Source organism: Pyrgilauda ruficollis, unplaced genomic scaffold (genome assembly GCF_017590135.1).
Source record: "Pyrgilauda ruficollis isolate IOZ18807 unplaced genomic scaffold, ASM1759013v1 scaffold2, whole genome shotgun sequence".
In the NCBI taxonomy this organism is placed as follows: Eukaryota; Metazoa; Chordata; class Aves; order Passeriformes; family Passeridae; genus Pyrgilauda; species Pyrgilauda ruficollis.
The window spans coordinates 25,745,975-25,773,522 of NW_024519206.1; the positions used below are offsets into that span (position 1 = coordinate 25,745,975).

At 37.8% G+C, this 27,548-nt stretch overlaps 1 protein-coding gene across 1 annotated transcript; it reads left to right on the forward strand.

Moving 5' to 3' along the window:
- The first annotated feature begins 1,545 nt into the window (after positions 1–1,545).
- Positions 1,546–27,165, forward strand: ANLN (anillin actin binding protein). Its single transcript, XM_041466495.1, has 25 exons — positions 1,546–1,604; positions 5,794–5,947; positions 6,321–6,605; positions 7,016–7,362; positions 8,054–8,276; positions 9,176–9,369; positions 9,499–9,606; positions 10,078–10,195; positions 11,033–11,149; positions 11,694–11,920; positions 12,452–12,603; positions 12,897–13,044; positions 13,691–13,826; positions 14,138–14,320; positions 14,884–15,010; positions 15,840–15,888; positions 15,968–16,024; positions 17,405–17,443; positions 17,793–17,814; positions 18,845–18,957; positions 20,592–20,645; positions 23,444–23,530; positions 25,020–25,127; positions 26,492–26,664; positions 27,002–27,165. The coding sequence occupies exons 1-25, from the start codon at positions 1,587–1,589 to the stop codon at positions 27,123–27,125; spliced, it is 3,363 nt and encodes a 1,120-aa protein (XP_041322429.1). The 5' UTR covers positions 1,546–1,586; the 3' UTR covers positions 27,126–27,165.
- Positions 27,166–27,548: the final 383 nt, after the last annotated feature.

Sequence of the window (27,548 nt, forward strand, 5' to 3'; positions counted from 1 at the left end):
AGTCCTAATTTTCTGCGTGGTGTGTGAGCAAGTTCTGATGCTGGACCTCAGACTGCTCCAACCCATGTTTATCTGAGAACAGTGCAAAGATGTTTGTTTGTGAGAGTGTCCAATCTTGACGATTTCTTCAGAAAAGTATTATTTGATATTGTATTTTTAGATTCTGCTGCACACTGATGCCACAGTGTTTGCAAATAAGACACTGGAAAAAAATTTTAATGAGGGACAGTTAGAAGAGTGTTGTTTTGTTTAGCAAGGCAAAATAAAGGCTGAAAGAAGAAAAGACTGCTGCCTATAAATAATCGAAGAGGCAAGAGGCAAGTGAAGAAGGGCAGTCATGCAAGAACACTATTTGCACAGGAGAAAAAAGGTCTAAAGGGGTGCCAGTATGTATGGACACACTGGAAATTTGACAAGACATTCATTTGGGCAGGCAAGCCTATAGCAGCCTCCCAATGGGAATGGCAGATATGGAAAAAACAAACTGTATTTGTGATTGTGCTGAAAACATGTACATAAAGGGAATTTGTGATGGTGCATGGATAGCAAGGAGTGAACCTCAGCAACCAGTGGGTCTCTGCTAATTCTACATTCACTGAGAAAAGTGGAATGGTACAGGGGACAGCTGTAGGAAGTGGTGGGTGAAGTTTCATGAGACCCACAGGCTGCAGCATGAGGAGAAACTCAAGATTCATGAAAAGGATCCACAAGTTTCACAGCTGCACTGGGGTAAGTATCCTCTGCATTTACTGTGTCACACATAAATCTTGCTTTCTGCTGTCATGTCAATGCCTGGTGAAAAATTAATCTTTAATAAAAAAGGGCACACTCCTACTGAGCAACTGCAGCAAGATGTGTGACCGACCAAGCACTATTACTTGCCTGTAAAAGAGGTAAAAGCCTCTTAATTCAAAGAGGGGCATCAGTGAGGAGGAGCAGGAAGGTGAGGACAAGAGGACATAGCCTTTAAGCTGTGCCAGGGGAGCTTTGGGTTGGTTATTAGGAAGAATTTCTTCACAGGAGTGATTAGCTATTGGAATGTGTAGTCTGGGGAGGTGGCAGAGTCACCATCCCGGGAGGTGCTAAAGACCGGACGTGGCACTCAGTGCCATGGCCTGGTTGGCAATGTTGTGTTCCGCCATAGGCTGGGACTCCCTGATCTCAGAGGACTTTTCCGAACAAATTCTGTGACAGGGCAGCCATGGCGGGATGGACTCGGGGCACACAGCACAAGGAAGCACAGCCTTCCATGGCCGCAGAGAGGGTCAGACGCAGAACCCGCGGTGCACAACCCGCGGTGCAGCTCCCGGACCCAGCGACAACTCCCAGACCAGGAACGCGGGCTCGCCCTCCGAGCCGCCGCCGGAGCCCTCAGCTCCTCGGGGCGGGCCCGCGCGCTGCCACCTGCTGCCGGATTGGGCGGCGCTCCTGTCAATCAGCGCCCTCGTGCGGGCACCGCCCCCTCTTCCCGTGGTGCCTGCGCGCGGCGGGCGCTGAAATTCAAATCCCGGTAGCGGTTGGGGTGGAGGTTCGGCCGCTCGCAGGCGGCCTTGGCGAGTGGACCCTGCGCGGGCACCGGCACAGCGATGGACCCGTTCACCGAGGTGAGGGCTCGGCCTCCCCCAGGCCGGCAGCCGGTGAGGTGGCGGGTTGTCAGTGTCGGGGGCGGCCAGGACACAGAGCAGGGAAGGGGCCGGTTGGGGTCCCAAGGGAAGGAGCTACTCCTCTCAGGACGGGATAGTTGCTCCTGGCTGAGCCCTGTCCGCCACCCTCGTCCCCGCTCGCGGGGGATTTGCGGGCTTGCAGCGACCCTCTTTCTCTGCAGAGGGGTGACCCTCGCTGCCCCGCCCCTGGATCCTGGCTCCTGCCGGTGCTGCCGCTCCTGGAGCCGCCCGGGTTGTGTCAGATCCTGCCGGGAGAGGACAGAGCACGGGTGATAGGAGCGAGGGTTTGCGGGGGAGAGGCCATTTCCCGAACCGGGAGTTCGCCTTTCATGCGCGTCTGGCAGATAAGATTTCCAGCGGGGACGGAAGGGACCCCGGCAGCAACGGGAGCGCTGTTGACACTCTGTGCCTGCCGTACCTAAAGGTCGGAGCATAAATCTGTCCAAAGAGGAGACCACCTGATGAAAAATGCATCCTATTTGGCACGATTACCAGCTGCGATTGGTCACTTTCTGTGGCAGGCACGGTTCCTCTTTTTTTTTTTTTTTTTTTAAAAAAAGGGCTGTTAGTTGTTAGGGTGAATTGGCTGTGTGCTTAAGTTTTGCAGAAGCAAAATTGTAGTAAAATGAAGAATTGGCCACCTTGAATCTGTATGAAGGTTGAAAGTTTCTTAAAGATGCTATGCTGTATTCTCATTTCATGTCAGAGGTGTAGTTTTACAGCTGTCTTGTGACTGCTTTGAGAAATGTCATAGTAAAAAGGGCCTTCAATCACAACCTGCATAAATAAAACCTGAACTACTTGAAAAAAATTCTAATTAGATACACTGATGAAATACTCTCTCCTCCCCTTGTGGACAGTCTGTTTATCAAACTGACATTCTTTAGATAATTTGAGTGTCCAGAACAGGTGACTGGACAGATCTGATTTAAAAAAAATGAACATAAGGCGTTGATCTGAACAGATTTACTAAATGTGTTATGCCAAGGCAGTCCTACCCTATCCCCATGTAAGGCCTTGCTAAGTGTAAACACCTAAAACTTCCTTCCTTAATTGGTAGTGAGTGACATGATCCAGCTTGTCTTAAATAAGCTTCAAGTCCGGACTAGTAAATCAAATTTAAAATGGTTTTGCATGCTGGGAGATATCCCAACCTATACACGCCCTTCTTGTACATAGCTGACTTTGAAATGCTTTGAAAATGACCAACTGTGAGGCCACTCCCCAGAGTAAACTTCATTCAAGTGTTAGCCAGTATTGCAGAATGCATAAAAAGTCACCTTATCAAGAATATTTCTGCTGTGGAGGACATTCCACTGTTGTGTAAAGTTCTTACCAATATTAGTGTCCTAGTATTGAAGTTTAGTAACTTTTCCCCAAGTTCTGTGAAAAGAAATTTTACCACATATTTTTAAGTATTTATGTTCTGTGGTTTGTTTTTATTTATGTTTTGTGGTTTGCTATTTTTTTTTTCTTTTAATATAACCTTCCTTTAGGTTAACTGTTTTCAAATAATCTTTGTCTACACATTACCGTACTCTGTTATTGCAGGGACCTGGTGAGGCACTGTAAGTGTTGATTATGTAAAATGTAATAATTCGAACCTTAATTGGACAAAGCATACTGTTAATTCAGTGTCTGCTGATCACTTTGCAGTGGCTAATTTTGTCTGTGTCTCGTAGAATTTAAGCTCAAATAAATCTTGGTGTAAGATTCGATGGAATGCTTTCAAAACAATTCTGAAATAATGTTTCTTTTGGTTAATCTTGTAAAAAAAAAAAGCTGATAACCTTCTGAATCTCAACCAAATTATTAATACAGATTGCACTGAGGAGATGGTACACTGGGTACTTTCTCAGGATCACTGTGAACATACTATTTGTGACTCTCCATTCACAGCTGATTTTATAACTCACCTTTCTTGCACAAAAGGGTTTATATTTGTTACTATGGGATGTGAGAAATAGTCTAGGTTATTTTGTACTTTGAAGTAGTTTTTGCCATTCACAGAGGCAAGGATGGTTTCCTAGCATGGAGGATGAGCAAAGAGAAATAAGCGATGCTTATTTGGGGAAGGTTTGCAAGTGTGAGGTTTGAAGTTAACTGTTCCTTCAATTGCTCCCTTTGCTCTATTCTGCTAGTAAAGCAGGGTAGTTGAACAAATTCTTGTTTAAGAACGTAATCACGTATGATTATATATGGGCCTAAGTATCTCCTCTAATATGTACTTTAAAACATACTTTTGAAACACAGAAGTTGCCCATTAACATTTGAAGTGGGAAGGTTTTTTTCTGATTTTTAGCAAGTATTTTGTAACACAGTAATCCACTTTGACTTTGTAGTCCTCACATTGCTTGATGTAATAAAATAGGTAATGGTCTCACGCACATTGTGTCATTCTTGGGGCTGTTCTGTGCAGGGTCAGGGGCTGGATTTCTAGTGGGTCACTTCCAATTCAGTATATTCTTCAGTTTTGAACTTCTATGATACTCTGAAACTTTGTCATCAGAACAATTGGAGAATGTACTTTTAGAAAATACCCTGTTGATGAACTTGGAAAGTAAGCCTCAAGTTGTGGAGTGTGGCTTAGTCATCGTGTGTAACAGCACCGTTGGAATTATGGCAGTTGAATGGAAAATTTGAGATGCAAGAAGCCAATAGGAGCTGGAGCTGAACAACAGAGGCGTGCATTCTTGGGAAGTGACATCTCATATGTAACAACTGAAACTCTGTTTTGCTCAGCTAACAAAACAGAAAGGAATGTGCCTCTCTTTGAATAGAATTGTAGGAATACTGTTGTAAGACATATTCAACTTTTTGCAAGAAGAGCTGTTAATTTACATTGCCTTTAGGATTTTTTTAATGTGGATATTACATGCACTTTGTGTCTCTGCATTTTGGAAATAAGCAAAGTTGACTTGTGGACACAACTAGCATGGAACCTGCATTGAAGGCATTCATGGCATTTCATGCATTTTGGGATTTTTTTTTTCCAAATTCCTCCTCTTCGGTGAAAGTTAGCAATGCTGAGATTTGTTTTCACAAAAAAACTGTTGAGATTGGCATTCTATTTGTCCTGTGTTGCCCTACAATAGAACATTGTTTAAGACTTCAGCCTTAGACAGTTAAAAATGTGAAATGTGTATTTAATTGCTATGCAACAGGACAGATAATGGCTGGCACAGTTCTCACAATAATTTATGTACCACCAAACAAGTGCAGTTTATATGCTTCCCTTTAAAGGCCATCAGTTCAATTGCACAATTTCTTGTCTCAACATTAAAACCTAGATCAAAAGAGTCATTAAGTATCCTTTAGATGTGATCAAACTGAGTGATAATGACTTACAAATGCTATATTTAAAACAAACAAACCACAACCTATTGTAAACCTCGGTACTGTAAGGAATCACTTTGTAGTAGTGTGGAACACTTACTAAACCAGCTATTTTATATGGAATATAATCAGGCTACTCAAATTTCCAGTGGGTAGGAAATGAGAGAATGTTATGTAGCTTAATTGGTATCTCTTTATATGTTTTTTCTGTGTAGAGATATCTTAAATAAACAAGCTATTTACCATTATATAGCCAGGTATAATATCAGTTTATTCTTAAAATTTAAGCTTGAGACAAAGAAATTCACTTTTTGACTTAGAAGGTGTAATAACATTTTTTTTTTAATATTAACAGCCATGCTTATATTTGTTAAACGTTTTTAGACCTCTTGACAATTGCTTCAATGTTGTTTATTTTGTTTGAGGGCTAGTGCCAGTCAGGTGACTTGACCAGATGCTTTAGCAATGTGTCAGAAAACCCTGCTAGCAAGACTTGACTGATCAAGACTGTCACATGATGATTCAGGATAAAAAAAAAAAAAATTACTTTCAAACATTTCTGATGACTGGGTTCTGCAGGAGCCCCTCTTCTTTAATTTTGCCATCGCTCGTGTCTCTTTAGCCTGATTTTCTTTCAGTGCCAAGCTAGTTGGAGACAACAGTTGATTTAATGACTGAAATTTGGAACCTGCTGGCTATCTATGCTAAGCAGAATTCCATCATCTTTTACTCTGAGCTGTTACCAGTTAACACACTGCAGTGTCTGGTAACACATGACTTATTCTCCACTCAGAAACTCCTTGAAAGAACCCGTGCCAGGCGAGAGAACCTGCAGAGGAAAATGGCAGAGCGGCCGAAGATGGGGGCGAGACCCACAATGCAGACCAAGAGGGCCAGAGAGCCTTTGGCAGAAACTGGTAACCAGGCACCTCTTCCTGGTGATGAAGGTATTTAGTGGCGTGTTTAATAAAGATTGTTTTGATACCAGTCTCATCTTTTTTTCCAAAGGGAAACTGAAAACCCTGAGCATTTATCTTAAACTAAACAGTGATGGATGCAGTTACTTTGCCTCTAGGACTAGCTTGTGTTTAGCTGGACCTGAGAGCAGATGTGCCAAGTCATTAGTAAGCTGTTTAGAAATAATTGCATAATGCCAAAGAGAGTGCCTTGTGCTTGGTAGATTTGGGGAAGTGCATTTTTTTGGGAAGTATATCAGGGTATTCATAAATCATAGCTTTATTTGTACTACAATTATGTGTTGTTGGAAAATATTTTAGATTGTTTGAATACTAATTTGTTTGAATACTCTGACCTATCCAGCAAAACCAGATACAAAGCCATCACCATCAAAAAGGCTCTGCCCTAATGATATAGAGGCTCAAGCTTCTAGTTCAGAGAATGTACAGCCAGTTCCTTCAAGTTCCACAAGCCATGATTCTGCTCAGATGACTTCAGAATCACAGGAAACTATTTCTAACAGAGCTTCATTGGTTCAGCCTCTTGAGAAAGTAAACCAAAACACCAAGTCAGAAACTCCTGCGGCCCTTTCAGTCAAAACACGTATGCAGAAGTTGGCAGAACAGCGGCGCTGCTGGGATAGTGAGGGTACGTTTTACTTGCTAAGCACCATTGGTGTCTCTCAGTGTTTGCATTGATGATTATGTTGGCTAGAAGAAGGTAATGTTGTGTGTGGGAAGATTGATTTTTTTTAAAGAATTCTAAGACAATACTAGGGCAGGCCTAAAATATTGAAGCTGTTATCTACAGCTTAATTTTAAACTTATTTTTCTCTACTCTCATGCCTTGCTTCTCACAACACTGACATAAATTAGTAAACTGCTTGATTAAAAATTTTTAGTTTGCTTAGTCTCAGTGCCTCTGGGGCTAGTAGTTTGATTCTGTTGATGGCAGGAACATCTAATTGTTGATAAACTCAATATATAGTATAATGCAAAAGATACAACTGTATCTCAATATCATTTTTAGCAAAATAAATGTGTTTTCTTTTTTCCCAGATCCCTCTGAATGTGTTCCTCTGTCTCCTCTACAATCAAAAGATCTGTGTGTTTCTCCACCTAAGCAGACATCCAATGCCCTGGCAAGCGAAACCCCAATTGGGAGAAGAGGCCGTTTAGCTAACCTTGCTGCTACAATTGGTTCCTGGGAAGATGACCTAAGTCATCCATCTGCAAAGCAAAACAATGCACAAGAACAGCCTGGCACTACTTGTTTATCCAAATTGTCCACTACAAGTGGAGCATCTGCTAGAATCAATAGTAGCAGTGTAAAGCAGGAAGCTGCATCCTGTTCTCAAAGGCTTGTTGAGGCTTCTATTAATAAACCAGCAAATTCAAAGAGAGCGGTGAGTGTCTGATTTAGTTGCTGATTAAAAATTAATTTGAGTATTGTATTGGGGCGGACAAATGTTAGCACATAACTGTTTAATCTGAATTTAAAAATTTGGTGGGAGCAGTCCTAGTCTGTTTACAACTTTTGCTTTATTGCAATCCCACATGCCCTTTTTTAATAGCAGATCTGAAACAGCTTAGAATTCTTTCTATTGCGACTTAAAGATGAGAGTACTTATGTGTTTTGTTGATGTCAATGTACTTGATTGCTGCTCTTGACCATCAGAAGGGGGGCTTGTTACAGAGATATGGGGTTTCACTCTGTAACTTCATGTAGCTGATTGACTGAAATTGTGAATGTTATTGCTGTATGAAGACTCAATCAGAATGATGAAATAAGTAGTACCAGACACTTACTGATCAATTTATGCAATTTCTACAATGACAATATCTGCCATTCTTGTTTAGGGAAATGTGGGATAATATTGGAAATAGCTGGCAAGAGCATCTGGAATCAAACGCTGAAACAATTTGAAATACTGGATTAAAAAAAAAAGTACTAAAATCTTAATACTTGATCTTGGTTTTTTCTTTTGTTGAAGGAACGGTTGTATTAGGTAATGGTATGCTATGCAGAGTGCTTTCATTCTTTTTCCTCTTGAGAGAATAAGAAGTCTCATCTTTTATTCTTTTTCCCTTGTTAAGGATCCAAACAATTTTTTAACGCCATCTTCAAGAGTTACTGCTCCCTGTTCTAAAGAGTCTGAAGTACAACAAGAGCCAACAGAGAATCCCTGCAGTCCTCGGAAAACTGAAGAGTGCACACAAACAGCGAAGTCAGCTTTGCCTCAACCAGTTCAGTCCAAAGCAGAGCCAGTCAAAGGAACACATGTGCAACTTGAACCTAAGGGTAAACCCACAACACCAGGTAGGCTGTTTGTTGGCTTCAGTAAATATTAATTCAAATTAGGCCTATGTGTGCTGTGTTGAAAACAACATACTAGTTAAGAATTTAAGGTACCGTACCAGATAATACCTATTTCCAGCTGTAACTTGAATAAAATGCTGATGAATTCTGTGATAATGATTTTAAGTTATACAGCTTCTGTATTTTGCAGGGGATGTTTTCTTGGACATGGTTTTAGTAACTCTTAAGAGAAAAAGCAGCCTAACATGTTAATTGGGATTATTCAAAATTTGAGATTATTTGGTACTATATGTATCCATTTGATATAATGTTAAGAGTTTTGATTTCTTCTATTTAGAAGAAATCAAAGCTTGTTGCCACATAGGTGCTCTAACTTTCCAGTGTCTTTATTTTCAGTGATACCATTGATGTCAAAACAAGTGAACATCCTCAGTTTTAAATTCAACAGCTTGTTGGTCAGAAACCTGGACTAACAGCTTGAACTCTTAAAAATGATTGCTAGAAAAGCAAGTTTTAGATATGCTGACAGTAAAAGATAAGCTCAGTCAAGCAGGGTGGGTGCCAAACAACATATCCTCCCCATGCACTAGAATTTCTGTGAAAGATACAAGTGGGGCTGGTTATAGAGGTAATTTGGAAAAGGCAAACCAATTTAAATAACTGGTGTATTACATATGAACTGTAGTAAGAGAGAGAGACATCTACTTTGATTTACTGTTTTATTAACATCACTGTTAATGATTTGCATTTCAGGTTCAGTTTGTATAAAGTATAATGGAGTAAGAGCTGTAAAGGAGACAGTTTAATTGCTTCACTGGGAACCTTCATCAGGATACAAAATTGCCGTGATTTCTTTAATTTTGAGAGTTTCTTTCAAGGCAAAACAATTATTCTTGTAGGGGGATCTGGAATTAAGCCCTTCCTGGAACGCTTTGGGGAGCGCTGTCAAGAGCGCAGTGCACGCAGCCCTGCTACGAATACTCCAGCGTGCAGAACACCCACTGTTACCCCAAATACGAGGACAATCCAGGAGAGGCTTCTCAAACAAAATGAAAATTCCTCTACTGCCAGTCTAGCACTTCAGCTTAAACAGGTATGACTTGTTCTGTTCATAGTTAGCTTATAAGCTTGGGGAAGGTTATTACTGTTCTGCCCCTACCTGAGGAATCTGAAGTGTTGTGGCATCTTAAGGCTGTCAGCTTTTCTCCCATCGTTTGTTTAGGAACGTGAACGAGAGCTTGCATGCCTTCGTGGCCGATTTGATAGAGGCAATCTGTGGAGTGCGGAGAAAAGTGGCAGTTCAAAGAGGAAGCTTCCAGAAGCTAAAATGGTAATGTGTTACCTCATCAATCAAAATATGATACTTTGAATTGCTTTAACATATTCTGAATACAGAATTAGACGTGGAAATGTATATAAGGGATAAAAACCTGTGCTTTGGGAGTGCCTAGGCTGGCAAGACCACTTGTCTAGTGATTTGTATGATGATTAAGCAATTATTAGTTTATTTACCTCTTGTAGAATCAACTAAGACAAGTGATACTGCTTTGAGCCAATTGATTTATTTACTTTTTGATGATAAGTGTGGGGGGTTTCATGTTCCATAACTGCAAAAGCAAAAGAGCTTCTCATGCAAACATTTAATATTTACTACTTCAGTTAAATATCTTGGATAAATAAATAGGGTACTGGATAGGAAACCTCTTTTTCCTAGCAGATGTTGAAATTTATTTTTTTCTGGTAGTTTCTTAGTCACTTTTAACATTACCTTCTGAGTGCATTCTGTTTTTATTCTTGCCAGGAAAGCCAATCTCAAGCCAGTTCAAAACATCCTCCTAGTTCAGATGCCTCTGCTCTTGGATCAGAAGACACATCAGCAGGTGACAAGCCAGCAAAGTCTCCCAGTGTGGAGTCTTCAGGTGAGAACTGCCACAGTTTGCCTGTGACTGGTGCTGGACAGGAGTACTGCACTTGATATCCATGAGCAGAGAAAGAGGCCAGTAACACTGATGTGTGGAACTGGACCTCTCCTTTGGTTACTGGTTATCTTATCTAAATCTTCTTGTATGATAGTAGTATTCTGCACTCCTATACCACCTGGAAGGACGACAAGGCAAGACTGTCTTTTTGTTTTTCAATGGGTATACCTATGTTTCAAACTTTAGTGGAGGTTAAGTACAGAAAAGTGAATGGGAATTGTCAGTTACATATTTAGTCTATCCTGTACCTGAGTAACCAAATTTCCATAAGAAGCTAATGGGAGGGAACTCTTCCCTTGTCAGTATCCCTTCATGATATTAATTCTTATGGTAGGACACCTGAAAAGAATTGTGAGGTGCTCCTGTCATCCTTTCTGGTGCTCGTTGAGCAGAAGAATCTTCAGCTCTCTTTGAAAAAAGTGTAAACTTAGTTAATGCTCTTGGTTCACTTGAAAGATCTATCAAATGTCCTTCTAGAAAAATTGGTTTTGCCTGCAGTGGTTTGTGTAGTGGATTTTTTTATCTTTTTAAAATTTTCACTTGCTCTTGGGTGTCTGCACTCTGCTATGGTTTCAGCACTGTTTCTTGTGGTGTCAGTTTTCTGATTATAAGATAGACTAGATGTGCAGGTTTTGGAGGGTATTCTAATGGGTTTTTTTTGGTGTGTGGCTAACTGGAATATTTAATCTAGTGGTCTTTTTGTTAGTAAGACTTCTAAAATTCAATGACCAAAATAAAGGCTAGACATAATACTTACTTTCTTTATAAACCCCTTAGATACTTCTAAATGTGAAGAGACTGATAAATCCAGTCCTCTGAAGACCGCAGAGTCAAAGAGCCCTGTAAAAGCAATGTCTGTCTCAAAACTTGAACAACTTGATGAAAAACCAAAAGGTTTGTATTGAGTAGACATATATTAATGACTTAGCTCTCTATGGCCCCTTGTCTAGGACAGTGTTAATAGCCTTCAAGTCTGAACAATGAATTCAAATGAAAACATTTGCTGATCCCCATGTGTTTTGTAATGAGATTTATATAAAACAAATTAGGAAACTTCTATTATCATACATAGCCCTTCTCTCTTGTCATTCAAGTCTTCAAGGAATATTAAAAAGCTGATGTTAAAAGCTCATTGGAAAATGACAGAAATGACTGCCCTACTATTTGACTTGCAGTTAAGTTTCAGATGTATTTGAACTAAAAGGTTGAAATTTGTCTAAAATGTGCATCTTTTCATTCCCTTTCTGCATTGATTATGCAGTATATGTAAAAATAGTATATTAAAATAGCCCTGGAAGTGTACTTTTAGGTTCTATATGCCCAACTGCAAGAAGTGCTTTTTAACCAAGCTTGCTTGAAAAGCAAAACAAGTTTGCTTCTGTTTGTTTAATGAGAGCCTTGATGCTACTAATATATTTTGAAATATGTCACCCTTCAGGTGAAGTATACGAAGGCAAAATGCATGTGGATGGTGAGATGAATGGCTCAAAAGTGATAAACGAGATTTTTGAAATTCTTCAAGAGGATGGTCCAGACATAGAAAAACTGAAGAAAGAAATGAGCATGAGCCTGGAAGGTGAAAGTGATGAGGATGAGCAGGAAGAGTCACTGAACATTTCATCAATGTCTCTGTTAACCCCTCTAGTGGAATCTGTTGGTTCAGAGGTGCGAATTCAGGGAGGGTGGGGAAGAGTTTTTTTATCACACAGAGATGTCCAATTGGCTTGTGAGCTGTGATATTTTGTAGTATTAGGATATCTGGGCAAATAAAGAAGTTACAAAGGGTATTTTGCTAATGAAAGCATAATGAGGCAAAGTTATTTTTCTCTGAAAATAGTGTAGCAGATTGGATGCTCTGCTAAACAAGTGGTCTCTGGAATCAAACCTGTTACTAGTGCTGGACTTGCAGTGGTATACAAGCATTCAGTGGAGTGACTGCTGATGAAAAATCTAAAGAGAAGTAATTATGTAACTGCACTAATTTGGAAGCTAAAGGTGGCATCTCATTGAGTTCAATAATTTGTTAGTGCCCTTAAATAAATAAACTTGCTCTATGTCTGTATTTTTAAAATACCATCTGTTAAATAGTATTAAACAAATTTACTGTTTATATGTAAAACATGTAAAGGAGAGAGAAAACAGATTATTATTATTATGTGAACAGATAGCTGTAGTATGGTGTTTTCTTTTCCTCAGGCCTTTGGTTCTCCTTCTAAGTCAACTGGGGAAGGTAGCAGTATCAGTGATGTCAGTCTGAAGTCTGAGAAGTTCCAAAGGACCAGAGTTCCCAGGGCAGAATCTGGAGACAGTATTGGCTCTGTGTCGGAAGATCGCAATCTTCCTTACAGGTAATAAACACAACCCTGATTCTGTAAGTGTACAAGTTAGAACACTGGCTTTTTTAGCTCTTCTAATGATGCATACTACTCGAACTACAAATTAAGCTTTTTTTGCAAGATCTGAGCCTTTATCAAAGATTGTGTAGTCTTTTATGTTGCTTAAACTTAAAATCAGCTGTTAGAATGCCTTCTTTAAAGCCAGGCAAGTTGGAAAACTTCAATGTATGATACATGCCTGTCTTTGTATTAAAGAGAGCTTAGCACACCTGTGAATCATTTTGTGGGGTTTCCTTTTTCAAAAGTGTCGATGCGTACAGATCCCAAAGATTTAAGGAAACTGATCGTCCTTCAATAAAGCAAATAATTGTTCGCAAAGAAGATGTGGCTTCCAGACTAGAAATGAGAAGAAATGGCCCATCTGATCAAGTCAATATCAAAAAGAAAATGCAGGTACCTAATATGCTTCTTAAAATCCTTTTTCTGATCTACTGTTTCCAAATTTAATTGCCCCTATGAATGTCCAGGACATTAACATACTGCTTAGAACTGCAAAATAAGGTTGTTAGGTTATTTCTATTTTGTATAAATATCTAATGGTAAGGAATGATGATGCATAATTTGAACAGCTAATGCTTCTCTTAAAAGGATCATGTTATAGATTAATTCTGGAGAGAACAAGCCATTATTTTGAGAGAGAGACAGAAAATCTATGTCCTAGCAAAGCCTTTGAATTAGGCAGAATTTGTAACTACCTACTTTCAGTAGGTAATATTCTGATCTTTACTAGTGCTTTGTTCATCTATAGTGCTGAATTTCTGGTTAGTGCTGCTTCCCCTGGTGAAGGGAAGACTTGACTGGAACATACAATATTGCAGTCTTTCACTCCCTGCCATACCTCTGAGATAAAAAAAAAGTTGTGTTGTTCTTTTGCTGAAGTAACAGTTAACTGCAAGGCTTTAGTAGTTTGCTATCTAAGGATCTGATTTTCTTTTGAAGCCTTGCCCTGCAAAAAGGCTCACCTAGAGACATTTCCTTGTTTGAATGCAACACTAGATCACTCTTCTTGGTAATTATTTTTACTACTGGTTTATTGTAGGAACTGAACAATGAGATCAACATGCAACAGACAGTGATTTATCAAGCCAGTCAAGCTCTGAACTGCTGTTTTGATGAGGAACATGGAAAAGGGTCACAAGAAGAAGCAGAAGCAGAGAGACTTCTTCTCTTCGCAAGTAGGTTTTTCTACTCAAGTTAAATTCTTTGTAATGAACATTTTGACAAGGTTCATAATTTCTTCCTCATTTATTGTGTTACATTGTGGCCATTTATTAATAGCTCCTCACAGGATATAAAAGAACAAGATAGTATCTGTTTTGTCTCAGCTCATTTTATAGGCAAGAGGACATTTTTAGTATCTTTCTTGACCCTTATATTCATATTACACTATGATTAATATTTAAGTTGCATTTTACATACTTAAGGCAGAAAAAATTGTTCAGTACTTTTTTTTTTCTGAAGAACTGTAATTAATTTCTTTGTGCAGCTGAGAAGAGAACTGCTTTATTGGAAGAATTGAATAAACTGAAGAGTGAGGGACCACATAATAAAAGAAATAAAGCTGCTTCTACATCCGCTGAATTTGCTCCCTCCAGGGGATCTGTTTCCATTTCAGAAATGCGTCTACCTCTAAAAGCAGACTTTGTATGTGGTACAGCTCAAAAGCCAGGTAAAAGTAGCAAACAAAAGCTTTATTTCTTTTCTCCTCCTTCCTCATTCTCCCAACATGTATTTCTGGTTCATTCTCCTTGGTTTTTTTTTTTTTTGTCTTCTGCTTTGATGTTCTCAAATCTAGGGGTAATGAAAATTTAGCTATTCCATTCAGTTCATCTGACTAACTTTTCAATGTTTCAGTGAAAGCTGATGTGTGGTTAAGTTGGTGAACCTAAGGAGTACAAAGAACTAAGATTATCTGCTGTTCTGACTGAAAGTTCTTCCTCTCCCCTTTCACACACTGGTTAGTGTAGGTCTGGCCTGAGATGCCCCAGGCAGTAAAGCAGTTGCTGTGAATCCTATGGAGACAATTTTACTAGTAGACACATCATAAAGAAAATAAAATTGTTTTAAGATTAAGTTTACAAACAATGTCTCAAAATGTAAAGATTCAAATGTAACTGAATGTTTTAAGTAGGGTGAAACAGAGATGTGCTTAACAGCAATGCAGTACTTGGGGATTTTTTTTAGATACTTGGAGTCCTCTGGCTAACCAAACCATCTGATGTGTGCTTACAGAAGCAGGAAATTACTACTATGTAATAATACTGCGATCTGGAGCAGAAAACATGGTTGCAACTCCACTAGCAAGTACTGCCAGTTCCCTGAATGGAGATGCTCTTACTTTTACTACGACGTTTACTATGTAAGTATAAAGAAACTCTTGAATCAGTTGTAACTCTGGTGGAGCATGCAAAAAACCATTTGAAGTCTTAGTTATAAGAATGTCATATTCTGCAACAAAGCATGGAGAGATTTTGTGGTATACCTATTTCCTTCTTCAAAAAATAGCTGGAAGGCACTTCTCTCAAAAGAGCAACCTAGACTTATTCAACCATCCATCAGCTACTTTATCTCTTGCATTTTCTGCCTTTTGTTCTTTCCTGGAACACCTGCATGACAGATGGATTGCTGTGCCCAAGATGTGTTTTTCTCTTTTACAGCAACTAACATTTTATATAGCTATTTGCTTTTGGTATCTGGGGAAATAGCACTCTTACAACTATAACTTCAACTCTCACATGTCAGCTAAAATGGCATTGTGAGTTCAAATGGCTGTTTGCTAGTAAGTCTTCAAAATAAATAAACAAACTCTGCTTTTGAAGTTCAGTTGTACTGGAATTTTCACTTAAAGCTATTTACTCAAAAAACCCAGTATGTGACAGGCGAGGGTGCAGTCTGAGAAATGGTGGATGCACATTTTCTGCCCCTTGTCCTCCCCTCCCCTTTTCTGAGTTCTGGAAAGTATTTTTAAATAGTAATACACTAAAATCTTTTTGCTCCTTGGACAGTTATAAGGAGCAAAAGGAGGGAAGAAGTAAAGAGTAACTTAAAACCCAACTAAATTAATCAAAAGAAAAAAAAAAACAACAACAAAAAAAAACCCACAAAAAACCCAAAACCCTGCCACAAATCACAACAAAAGCCTTTTTACTTCCGTTTGTTTAACTTGTTTTTTTGTTCTTCCCTTTTAGGCATGATGTGTCAAATGACTTTGAAATAAATATAGAAGTTTACAGTTGGGTATGTATCATTTCCTGTGAAGAGGAGGTGTAAAGGAGAATGATGTGCTGTACTGTCTCAATACCTTCTTGTCTTACAGGTGCAGAGAAAAGAAGGTACAAGCACTGATAAAAGGAAAAAGTCAAATAAATCTAAGGTAAATGAAACCTGAAAAATCAGTATGTAATGTTTCAACAGAAGGTGCACTAGGAAAACTGACTGTCTTAGACAGTCTGTTCCTTGCTTTTACTCCCTTCTTGGAACATCTGCCGTGACAGATGGATTATGGAGACCTACAGCAATTAGTAGATTGGACCTGCAGCACTTGGTTGAATCTGAAATATATTGGTGGGAAAGAAGTCTTACTAGTTCTGCAAAATACTATGCTTTGCAGACCTTTATTTATTAGATGTGGGCCTCCAATAGTGATTTATAGCCCTTTTTCTCCACTTCAGCTAAACTATGCCAGACAATATGCCCTACCCTGGGTTTGATTTATCTTAAAGGTTTTATTGATAAACTAAAAACTCCTCTTTCTCCCCAGTATTAAGTATAAGCACTAGATGCTTACTTTTTAAAGAAAACATTGTTTTAAAAATGGTGTGCATATCAAGTGTTTGTGCTTTTTTAAGGGTATGTGAAGATATGTAACCCTAAACAAGCCTTTCCTGGAGTTGGTTTGGGTTTTTTTTTGTGGTGTTTTTTTTTTTATTTTGGGTTGCTTTTGGGGGCGTGTGTGTGTATTTTTCTTCTTTTCATTCTAATAGAGCACACAGTGAATTAATGGCTTCAGGAATGATTTCCTCCTTGACATATCTGTCACTTGGTAAAAACAATAAACTTGAGTGTCTTTCAAAACAGTTGGGATGAGTACTTAAGTCCTGTGTCTGCAAGCAGAAATAGGAAATTTCTTTATTCTTAGATTTGGCACAGTGAAAGCTTCTACCTATTCTCTAATAAAAATTTCAAGTACCAGGGTTTCTCTCCTGTGCTGTAGTTTAAAGGAATTTTTACTTAAAATTGAAGGATTTCATGCTACTGTAGGTAAGTTGCTGATATGAGGTTACAGGTTTGCCAGTGGCATCCTGTATCTGCTTTTTGACAAGCTCTTAGACATTCAACCTCAATAAGAGTACATAACTCCAGTTTGTGTTTAATATACAGTCTCACTTAAACTTTGAGATTTTAATTTGAAAATAATGATGTATAACAGTATGTTGAACATATACTTACTTTTATTGTTAACTCTTACCTTTAGTTAAGCAAATGTAACTTTGAAATCCCATTACATAGGTAAAAAGGCCTACTAAGATCGGTTTTCTGCTTTACCTTTTCTGCAGTAATTATTTCTTTGTTATGTAGCATTTCTTCCACTGAGATATATTATGTCCTGTCAAAACCCAAGACTTACTCATAGTAATGAGTACCCACTCAAAATTTGAGATAAGCCTTCAGTAGTTTCACTGTCTAGTTTTCATGCAAATGTGCTGGACAAACTCAGTAGCAAATGCATTTATCTTCTTCTCTTCTTTTGTAGGTTATTACTCCAAAGAGATTATTAACATCTATTACCTCGGTAAGTATGAATGTAATATTGTAACAAGACTTGACTATGACCCCTTACAAAGGGCATGTTCTCACAGATTAAGGCTGTGCCCATAAGTTCTTTCTGCTCCTTACATAAGGTTCTATAAATTGTCTAGTTTTCTGCCAAATTTTTCAGCCATCAGCTCAAGAAACAGCTTTGTTACATATGTGATGCTGGAAATATGCAATTATTTTGACTTTTCTTTTCAATTTTTTTTTCTATTTGATTGGGTTTTTAAAAGCACTTCAAATCTAATTTCTTTTTACCTTGGCTTTGTCTTCAGTAGAAACTGTCAGAAGTACTTCTTCACTAAGCTTTTTTTTCTCTCTCTTTCTAGAAAAGCAACCTTCTTACTCCAGGTAAGTAAAGTCTAAACATCTTATGCCAGGATGAATAATCTACACTTGCTGTCAAAACTACTATATCAATAAATAGTACTTGTAACAGATGACAATTTGTGAGTAATAAACACTAAATTTTCCAACCCAGAAACTGGCCCTGTGCTTATTCTGTTACCATTACATTCAACAGAAGATATCTTTACAAAATCACTACTAAAATCTGGTAGCAGATAGCCACAATTTACTTTTTTTTTTCCTGAAAGTACGAATTCAAACTAATTTAATGATTTTAAAAGTAGAGAACAAGAGTCTGCTGTCAACAAAGTAATACAGAATAATTTGAAAATATGAACAGATCCTGAAATATTGCTTGTGTGTAGTGTTTTGTATATATATTTATATATAAAAAACGTATATAAACCTGTTTATATATTCCTGGCTCTTGACAAAGAAAAACAGCACCATTAAGTGTTTTTCTAAGTATATAAAAACGTTATACACTTATCGGACTAAAGTATGCGATACTTGAGCTAGCTTTAGCAGAAATTGCAGCAATAGGAGCTCATAAACTAAATCTGGAATGTGTATCATGCTGCTGCTACTAGTAAGATTCCTGAGCTACAGTGTGTGTTTCTCATGATGTAAGTGCAAAGGAAAGGTGCACAAATTCTGGAAGATTGCAGTGTGTCACTTGAGAAGAGGTTGAGATAGACAAGTCACGTTCCTACTGCAGGGCATGTGTGCTTTGTAGGGTGCCCCAGCACACTCTCCATCCCCCTGAGACTTAAAATGCTTTGTTTTCTCATTTGTGGATGTTTTCAAACCTTGTTTCTGAAAGAAAAGATCAGCTGAGGAGGAATGGTGTGTGTCAAGATTCTCTCTGAATGTGCTGCTGAGCTGGGCTGCACTGCCAAGAGTGCTTCTCCTGGAGTTCTGAGCAGGGCATGCATGCAGTAGTGCAAATAAAAATAAAGTACTTTTTTTTTTAAGCCTTGCAGCATCCTGATTGTGTGTTTTGCTATGACTTCACTTTACCTTTTCTCCACAGCCATGGCCAGTCCAGGTGGCCCAAATGCCATACGCAGTACGAATTTCATCCTTGTTGGGTCCCACAAGTTATCGCTGTCTTCTGTGGGAAATACCAAATTTGCACTGGACAAGGTAATGGAAATTATTGGTTGCTAATCCAAAGGTAACTGCATGCTACTAGAAAAATAAGAGTCTGGGTTTACTTTTCAGGTGGAAGTACCATCCTAGAAATGAAACACATATAATAGTTTATAGATAGGTTATTTATATAGACATTAAAATTTTTGCGTCGTTTTTACTTACATATAATTTCATATTAATTAAATGTAGTTTTGACATAAACAGGGAAATTTTCATTACTATGCCAGGTGCTCTTTCATTTCTGTAGCTCAGTAGAAGATATGGTTGTGCAAAGATAATGAAGGAATTTGATTACTGATTTGTTTTCACTGACAAAAAATTGATGTATGCGGTTGGCATTTTTATATGTGGTCTTCATATTGCTGTTCCTAGTCTTGCAGTTATCACTAAAGAAGGCATTAAGTGTGTTTTAATGATAATGAAGTATTTCAATTTTTCTGCACTTAATTGACCTAAAAAAAAAGCCATTTGAATATATTTAGGAGCTTGAGTTTTTCCTTTCATATCCCAAGAAGCAATCATCTTTAATTTTTTGGAGAGCTGTTACAGAGTTTTATGCCATTAGTTCCTTGTCTAAACAGAATGTTTATTGGCTTTTGCTATGAGAAGTTTAAAAAATACATTCTTACATTCATTGTAATCTCTAACCTTGTAATATCTAATACCTAAAACCTATTTTAATAGGTGTTTATGCCAGCAGCAATCCTAAGCTAGTTTGAATTAATTCAAATGTTACTACAGTTTATGGTAGTACTAAATCACAGCTTGAGCTACCCAAACAACAGCATAAGAATAATCTTTTTTTTGGCTAATCAAGTCTTATGTTGATAATAGTATTATTGCAATTACAGCTTCTGATGAGAGATGAGAAAACAAGAACTAGTTGTCTTTGTGTATAAGCCTTAAAATATCTCAATAATCCCAACCTGCATTTTAGAAGTTTTACTTTTTGTAGATAGAAGCAGATTCCTTTACTGAAACAGCTGGCAGAACAATGGTTAAATTGCACTCTTGTTACTGACTTGTGAATTTCAGAAGTAGCAGCTTTGGTTCTTCAGCGTAAATGTTCCTCTTAACCAGAACAATAGGTACAAATCTTTCTGAGTAGCTTCCTTATTGGAAACCTCTTGTTCTTGGAGATAATGGAATCAGCTTTTGCTTTATATTCAGCATTTTAGGTTTGGGCTTCATTGGTTTACGTTGTATGACAGGACACTAGACTGGACTAGTGAAAAATAGAAAAAGCACAATATTCAAAGAGAATTCTGGGGAAACTATCACTTGGTTAATTTTTTGCAGATGCAGTCTTACAGTTAGGTGGCAAAAAGGGGAATTCTTATTCATGACTTGTTTGGTTTTTTTTTATTAAATTACTACCTCAGTAATATTTCAGTTTTGACTTGGCCTATGGCTGTACCAAACAGCTGCTTCCTTCATGTATTTCTAATATGGAACAAACTGATGCCACAGTGGGTTTTTTGAGTGCCATTCCTCTCTTTTATCTATGTACTGCTAAAATGCAGGGTACAAAGGACCAAAATATATTAATGTATAACTGTCCTTTTTTCTTCTAGACCATAACTTTGCACTAATTGCATTGAGCATGTTTCTTTTTTTTTCCCTAGATAAATTTTGAAGGGGAGGAAAAAGAACTGTTGGGCTATATGTTCCAGGACAAGGTTGCTATGATCCTTTAGTTTCTAACTTAAAATAGGAAAATCCTTTCTAGTGCATGTTGCTTATTTCTGTCTGGCCTTTTTTGCAGATTTTTTTTTATTCTTCTGAGAAAATGCTTACAAAGATTTACTAACTAAACACAAGATGTTAGAAGCCTTTAAGACTTGCAGAGTTCTACCCCTTTCACAATAATAAGCATGCTGCTGGAACTCAGATTTAGGTTGCCTAGGGTTTTTTCCTTAAGTAATATGTTTCTCTTGTCTTCCTAGATCATTAGAGGAGGGTGTTTCTTGCTTCAGAACAAACTGATGTGTTTCTTAAAGAGTTCTAGTCAGGAAATTTGAGCCAGCTTCTTGATGAACTACACAGAACATAGAATCAGCTGCTGTGCTGATAAGAGAACCAGAGAAAAATGTCTGGCAGCCTAAATGTTGTTTCAACTCATTGCTGCTGAGGAAGATGAAAATCTCTCATAACCTAAATAATCTTTCTTCTTATTCTAACCTTGTTCTGACAAGACATATCAAGACATTTGTTTTTTTTTTAAGCAAAAAGTTTTGAAAATACTAAACACAACAAATAAATGAGGTCCTTATTTGTACACAAATATGCACTTAAAATATTTTGCTTGATGTATATGTTTTTGCTTTAAAATTATATAAATTGATATCCTTAACAGAAATTATTTGTCTTTAACCTATGAAAATTGTTTTATCTAGTTAATAGTTTACTTGAGTCCTGCAGAAGAAAGTTTTTTAAGTGAATTTTCATATTTTCTCTCAAAGTTAGGCAAGTGATACTTTTAGTGCCTATCCTCTTGATTTTTAATCAAAAGTCTCCTAAGAAACCAGTTTTTCAAATGCTTGAGTTCTTTTGAGGCCCTTTACAGATAATCTTCTGTGACAGTAAACTGTGTTCCTATGGCAAATACCTGAGTGACCGCACCAGAATGCAAGATAGAATAGTCATGGGCTTTAGTTTTCTTTTAATCTAACTGGATATTTTTCAAACTGCTTTCTTTCTGTCACCTTTAACTCTATGAAATGGATATATTCTAACTAGAACTCTATTTTCTCATTATGTCTACATGAGAGTGTTTTGAGACCTGCTTTAGTAATTAGTAATGGGGTTGTAGGCTCTGCAAAACTGTGTTGTGTTTGTTATACAACAACTTTGCTTTGCCTGTCACAGAGTTCCTCACTGGTAAATTTCATAAAGTGGATTCTTCTTTTTTGACGTAAGGCTTAAAGGAGATGCAAAACCCATGAACCTGAAATGGGGAATGGCCAAATATTCTTGAGGCCCTCATTCAGAAATGGGTTTACTGTGCTTTATTAGGGTTATGTGTCATTATTCCTTGGTGTGGCATGTAGAGCTATAGTTGTCTTTGCTGATAAGTTGCATCAGTCCTGGATTTTTAATTTTTGTTACGTGGAAGTGTTTTACTATTTTTTCCTTCTCAAGTGGTCCTGGAGACTCCTCCTTAATGCTTAGATTTTTTTCTGTGCTATACTATTCCTGTTGAGTACAGGAGCAAGCCATTAAGTTAGTTGAGTAGATCTGACATATGAAAATGATTTGATCACCTGCTTTTGCATGTGTGTCTTATGTGTGGGAGGAAGCTGCAGGATGTCTGCAATTCCAAGGTGATCAATTTCTAACCACAACACCTATTTTGGTGTTCTGCAGAACTCACTGAGGCCCACAGATGAGCACTTGTAACTACTGAGGGCTACTCCTGCTCATCTTAACTAACAGCAAAATTTAGTTCCATTTGAATGGTATTGATTCCATAGTTCTGAAAGCTATTTTGTTACTGTGTACACATGTCTGTGCCTATTCTCTGGCAAACAGTTCTTTATTGGTATTTGAGTAGCAGCATTGACCTTCCTGTTTTTTCTAGTAATACAAAAGATGTATGTTTCTGATTTTTTGTCAATTTCTTTTCAAGATTCTTAGCAGTGTTGCTTATTCAGACTAGCAATAAAACACAGTGTGTAGAATGCCATGCAGGTCATCATTTGCTTGAATTAGCAGTTTGCCTCAGTTTCCTTGTGAGGGAGGAGAAAAAAAGGGATGTGATTTCACGGGAGTAGTCAAGGTAATGAGGCATTATGTGTGGAGGGATTGGGGAAAGCTCAAAGGCAGCCCGTTGTTGCATGCTCTTCCTCAAAACTCTTGACTATCAAATAGCTATTTACCTGACCTCTGGTACAGTAATGAAGCTAATTTTTTTTTCCAGTGACAAAAATAGGACTAGGAACCTTTTCTGTTAGAAATTACTTAACATATGTCTTTAACACCTTGAATGTTGGTTGAGAACTGTTTTCATTACTCTTCCACTTTCTAGGTTTTCTTTTATATAAAGATTTATCTGAGTAGGCACTACTACATCAGTATCTGCCAAAAATGCTTATGGTATCCAAGTACCATTTCTGTTTAAGCTCACTTTGGTATTTTCCAAACAACTTGGTGTCAAACTAAGGCAGAAGCTTGAAAGCTGCAGACTGGTGCTTTCTGTTGTTTCTAACCATGCTTGAAGAGCCTGTTTTCATAGCTAGAGTGCATGTTTATGTATATATATCCTGATGAGCAAACTAATAAATAACTATTGGAAAGCTTCTAAATGAACTTGAAACCAAAAGTGATTATTACTGTTTTGCTTGAGTCTGACTGCTTCTTTCTGGCTGAAGGTCCTAAGAACAAGACAGTGCTAAGATCTTGGTGCAGGTGGCTTGCTTGAACTGGTAAGTCTCAGTTGAGAGGTGTCAAAATTAAATGATTGTTTTACATTTTGCAGGTTCCCTTTTTATCTCCTTTGGAAGGTCACATATATCTGAAGTTGAAATGCCAAGTGGACTCTTTGGTGGAAGAGAAAGGGTTCTTGGTAACGTATTTACTCTATTCACTTCAAACTCCTGCCTTGGAAATTACAGGTCCTATTAAATATAGTAACTTTTTAATGTCACACCTGTGTTTGAAGCTTAAAACTAGCTTGATTTTTTTTTGAAATCTCTGAAAAAGTCCACAAATATTTTTTAGTTTCTCTTCTATACATGTCTAAGTTAAAGTCACCTTTTAAGAATTTGTGTATCTCTCTTCTAAACACCTGATTATTTGTTGTTTTGAACTTCAATTAACCTTCTCTTGCTAAAATCTCTGATGTTAGATGAGATTTTAATTTCAATGGCAGAAAACTTTACAGGACTCTTTTTGTGTATGTCTAAAAAAACCAAAAGATTGGGTATTTTTCTGCTGTGATCACAGCTTTTCTAAATGACAAAGAAACAACAGTATTTTTTTTTTTTTTTTGAGAAAAATCTTGTGCCATTCCCTCTAAAACTGGACCTAGAAAATGCAGCTGATACGTGGACCTAGGAGCTGGAACTGTTGAAATGTCCACAAGATGGCAGTAAATGTGCTATGAAAATGAAACATTAACATTTGCTGTTATTTTGGTGTTTCCAGAAATCACGATTTCTTTAGACTCTTTTCAAACACTGCTTTCTGTCTCCTTTCCCTTTACTTAATTGAAGTCGAACAGATTTCATTAGATGCAAACATTTCACATGCTTATGGTATTTGATGTCCCATGTTTTTGTGTACTAATTTGAGGAAGTCCATATTTGCTTCTACTACACAATATGTAAAACCTGAAGAACGATGTACATGCATACTGGGTTTGGAAACTCCCTGCATCATTGAAAATTATAATCTGAGTTGTGAAGAGTGAGAATCACAATGCATACCTTAACTGGGAAAAAAGTTCTGTTATAAGTTCAAGAGGTATCAGGAATAGAAGTCAGATACTAAACTCTCCATTCCAGTTCTAAGGAAATGGGGCTTGAGCTTGATGAAATCCAGCATCCAGTAAAAGAACTGCCAACACAAACATTTAAAAATCAATTTCTAATTTCCTTTGAACTGACTAAACTTTGAGTGTGGCCTCTTGAATAGCTGCATGTTTTTAATCCTGATTTGTAAGTAAAAAATTACTCAAATATCTAATAATAATAGTTTTTTGAATACATTTTGTGAACCATTTATACTGTATTTACTGTAAATAATTGTTCTTTACCTTAAAATAATGGCAATGCTTATCACCATCAACATGAAAATCTTGTAATTTTAAACAGCAATGATAGGTGCCCTTTTAGCACAAGGCTGCAAACCTGAGAATGATAGTATGAGCTAATTTTCTATGCCATCTGGAAAATAAATACACTGAGTAGAATCTTCTCTCAGTATAATTTTTTCCTTCTCTTTCATTTAGTCTTATGAAGGGTTGAACTTACAGAACCATTCTGGTAGAAAAATAGTCAAAACAGACCAAGCTCAAGGTACAAAGTTACCCCATTTAATTTTTTGTTTTTAAGACTATGTTTGAAGATGTCAGTGGATTTGGAGCGTGGCATAGGCGCTGGTGTGTGCTGTCTGGAAATTGCATCTCCTATTGGACATACCCAGATGATGAGAAACGAAAGGTAATGCTGTTTTGTAAAGCTTAAGTCTAAAGTTCTGTAGTACCCTACACAAATAGTTGTTCCTTTTTAAGGACAGTAATGTTTAGGCTTTAGGCTGGTAAAGCATGGGATTCAAGTTCCTAAAGCTTCCTTGGGAAATGGAGGGGACTTGTCTTCATAAAGCTGACCTAAATCATGGCAAACGTAGAAACTGACTTCCCTGTCTAGTAGGAAAGGGGGAAAAGGGACGGAAGATCTATATTTAATTTCCCCTTTAGTCTTAAGGCCTTCCATTGTGCTCATCAAATCATTAATTATTTAATTGAAATTGATTGGATTTTTACAGCTTAATAAGCAGACTGTATCTAGTTGCCTTAAGTTTTAGACAAAATGATGACTAACAATATGGTAAAAAACTAGAGTGGGCAATCCTTGTATATTGCAGAAACACAGCTTTAATTGTGGACTATCTTCTTTGAAGTCCTTGTCTTCTTGCAGCTCCACATAGGAGCTGGAACTGGTGCTTTTTAAATGGTTCTCACAGAAAACTAAGTTCTTGTTGGGCTAATGAGACAAATCAGAGGTTCATCTGTCACTGAGGTGAACCTTCTTGTCTCCTAAGAGTGTTCCTGCAGTGTATTAGATGGTTTCCAGGTTCTTTTAAAGACTGCTTTCAAGAGGGTTTTTCTGATTCACTGAAGTTATTTACCATTAAATGCTTTCTTGTTTAGTGGCAGAGCATTTTCTTTCCCAAATTCCGTGGCAAACTCTGGTCCTTTTGGGACTTCTATGCCAATCCAGATGCCTGAGTTTAGTTTCTTCCCTGCTAACAGAGGAACACCATATGCTGATAGTTGACATTGCCAAAATATATCAATGTGCTTTCTTTCCTTGCCAGGAGAGAGGGAAAAATCTCTGCCTACTGTAAGACAAGATAGTAAAAAAAATAAAAGTTAAGCAAGAAGGTTCCTATTTTGCTTTTGTCTGCAAGCAAGAAGCTTTGGTTTGTTTTGCAGATTTTGTTCTGGAAAATCTTCTAGACTTGTTTCACTATTTTTCAGAGAGAGAGTCAGCTGTGTTTTGGTGATCTGATTTACAAAAATATTAAACTTACTAAATGCATCCCCTCGTACCTACTATATCTGTTCTATCGTACAGAGATAGATGTCACCCAGAAATATCAGTATTAGTCCATGATTACTTTAAATCATGGGATGTGTTTTAAAATAATTTCTTACAGCTGCACTTCTATCACCTTTTTGTATGGAGTAACTCACTGAGAGAAGGTGTGTTCACTTAATATCATCGGAGTTGTCAAAGCATATGTTGGTCAGAATTACTCTTGATTGCAGTGCTCTTGACTGGTGAACTGATTTCACTTTCAGCATCCTTTGGGCCGGATAAACTTGGCTAACTGCACTAATCATCAGATTGAACCTGCCAACAGAGAGTTCTGTGCCCGTCCCAACACTTTTGAACTAATAACTGTCCGACCTCAGAGAGAAGATGACCGAGAGACACTTGTCAGCCAATGCAGAGACACACTCTGTGTTACAAAGTGAGTGCATGAAATCATGGAGGTTGTGGGAGGGTTTTTTTTTTACCTCATGTGATAGTTCTAGTAATGTAGGAGCTTTACAACTTTGTCATAATGATGCAAAAGTCACTTAAATGCTGAGGGGTTTGGGTGGCATTTGAACCAGGTGGCTTGGTAGCCTTCCTAACTGCTTTCTAGAAGTGGGAATGCCAGGTGGCTTGGTAGCAGGATGGTGGAATGTTTGACTTAATTTTTAACCCTACTATTTCTTGTGGGCTTCTGTGGTTGATCAGCTTGACATGTGTCACAATAAATAATTGGAGGTGGAGAATAATCCACAGGGTTCCTTGCCTTCTAGGAACTGGCTGTCTGCTGATACTAAAGAAGAGCGTAACCTTTGGATGCAAAAGCTCAACCAAGTGCTCATTGACCTTCGCATGTGGCAGCCTGATGCCTGCTACAAACCTGCTGGAAAGCTTTAAACCTGGGAAAGGAACTACACAAGAAAAGAATTTAAATGAAATTGTGGAAAGTCCTCTGAGTCACTTATGCTTTAAGTTTGAGAGAGTATTTAACATTATACAGGACTATGTTATGCAGTATTTTTATTTCACTTAAAAAAATTTTTAAAACCTTCTTACTTCCTAATTTTGAGCATGGTAGGAAGCAATTAGCTGTTTCTCAATGTGCTAAATATTTATATAACTCCTTTTTTGGAAGTCTTCTAGCCAGGTGCATTCTCTTTTTTTAAACAACTAAATTATTGCAGGAAATCACACTTCAGGGCGGGAAGGGGGGCACTAGCTAGTGAAAGACAAGCTTTCCAGATAACTCAGCTCCCTGAAAGAAACAACAGTTCAAAATACTCTTAACAAGAATGCTGCTGAAGCACAAGATTCAATGTT

What these genes read in the sequence shown, in the direction of transcription:
- ANLN (XM_041466495.1), top strand. An exon ending in TCCCAGTGTGGAGTCTTCAG is followed by an intron (nt 10,196 to 11,032) that starts GTGAGAACTGCC and finishes TAAACCCCTTAG; the next exon opens with ATACTTCTAAATGTGAAGAG. An exon ending in GAGACTTCTTCTCTTCGCAA is followed by an intron (nt 13,827 to 14,137) that starts GTAGGTTTTTCT and finishes TTCTTTGTGCAG; the next exon opens with CTGAGAAGAGAACTGCTTTA.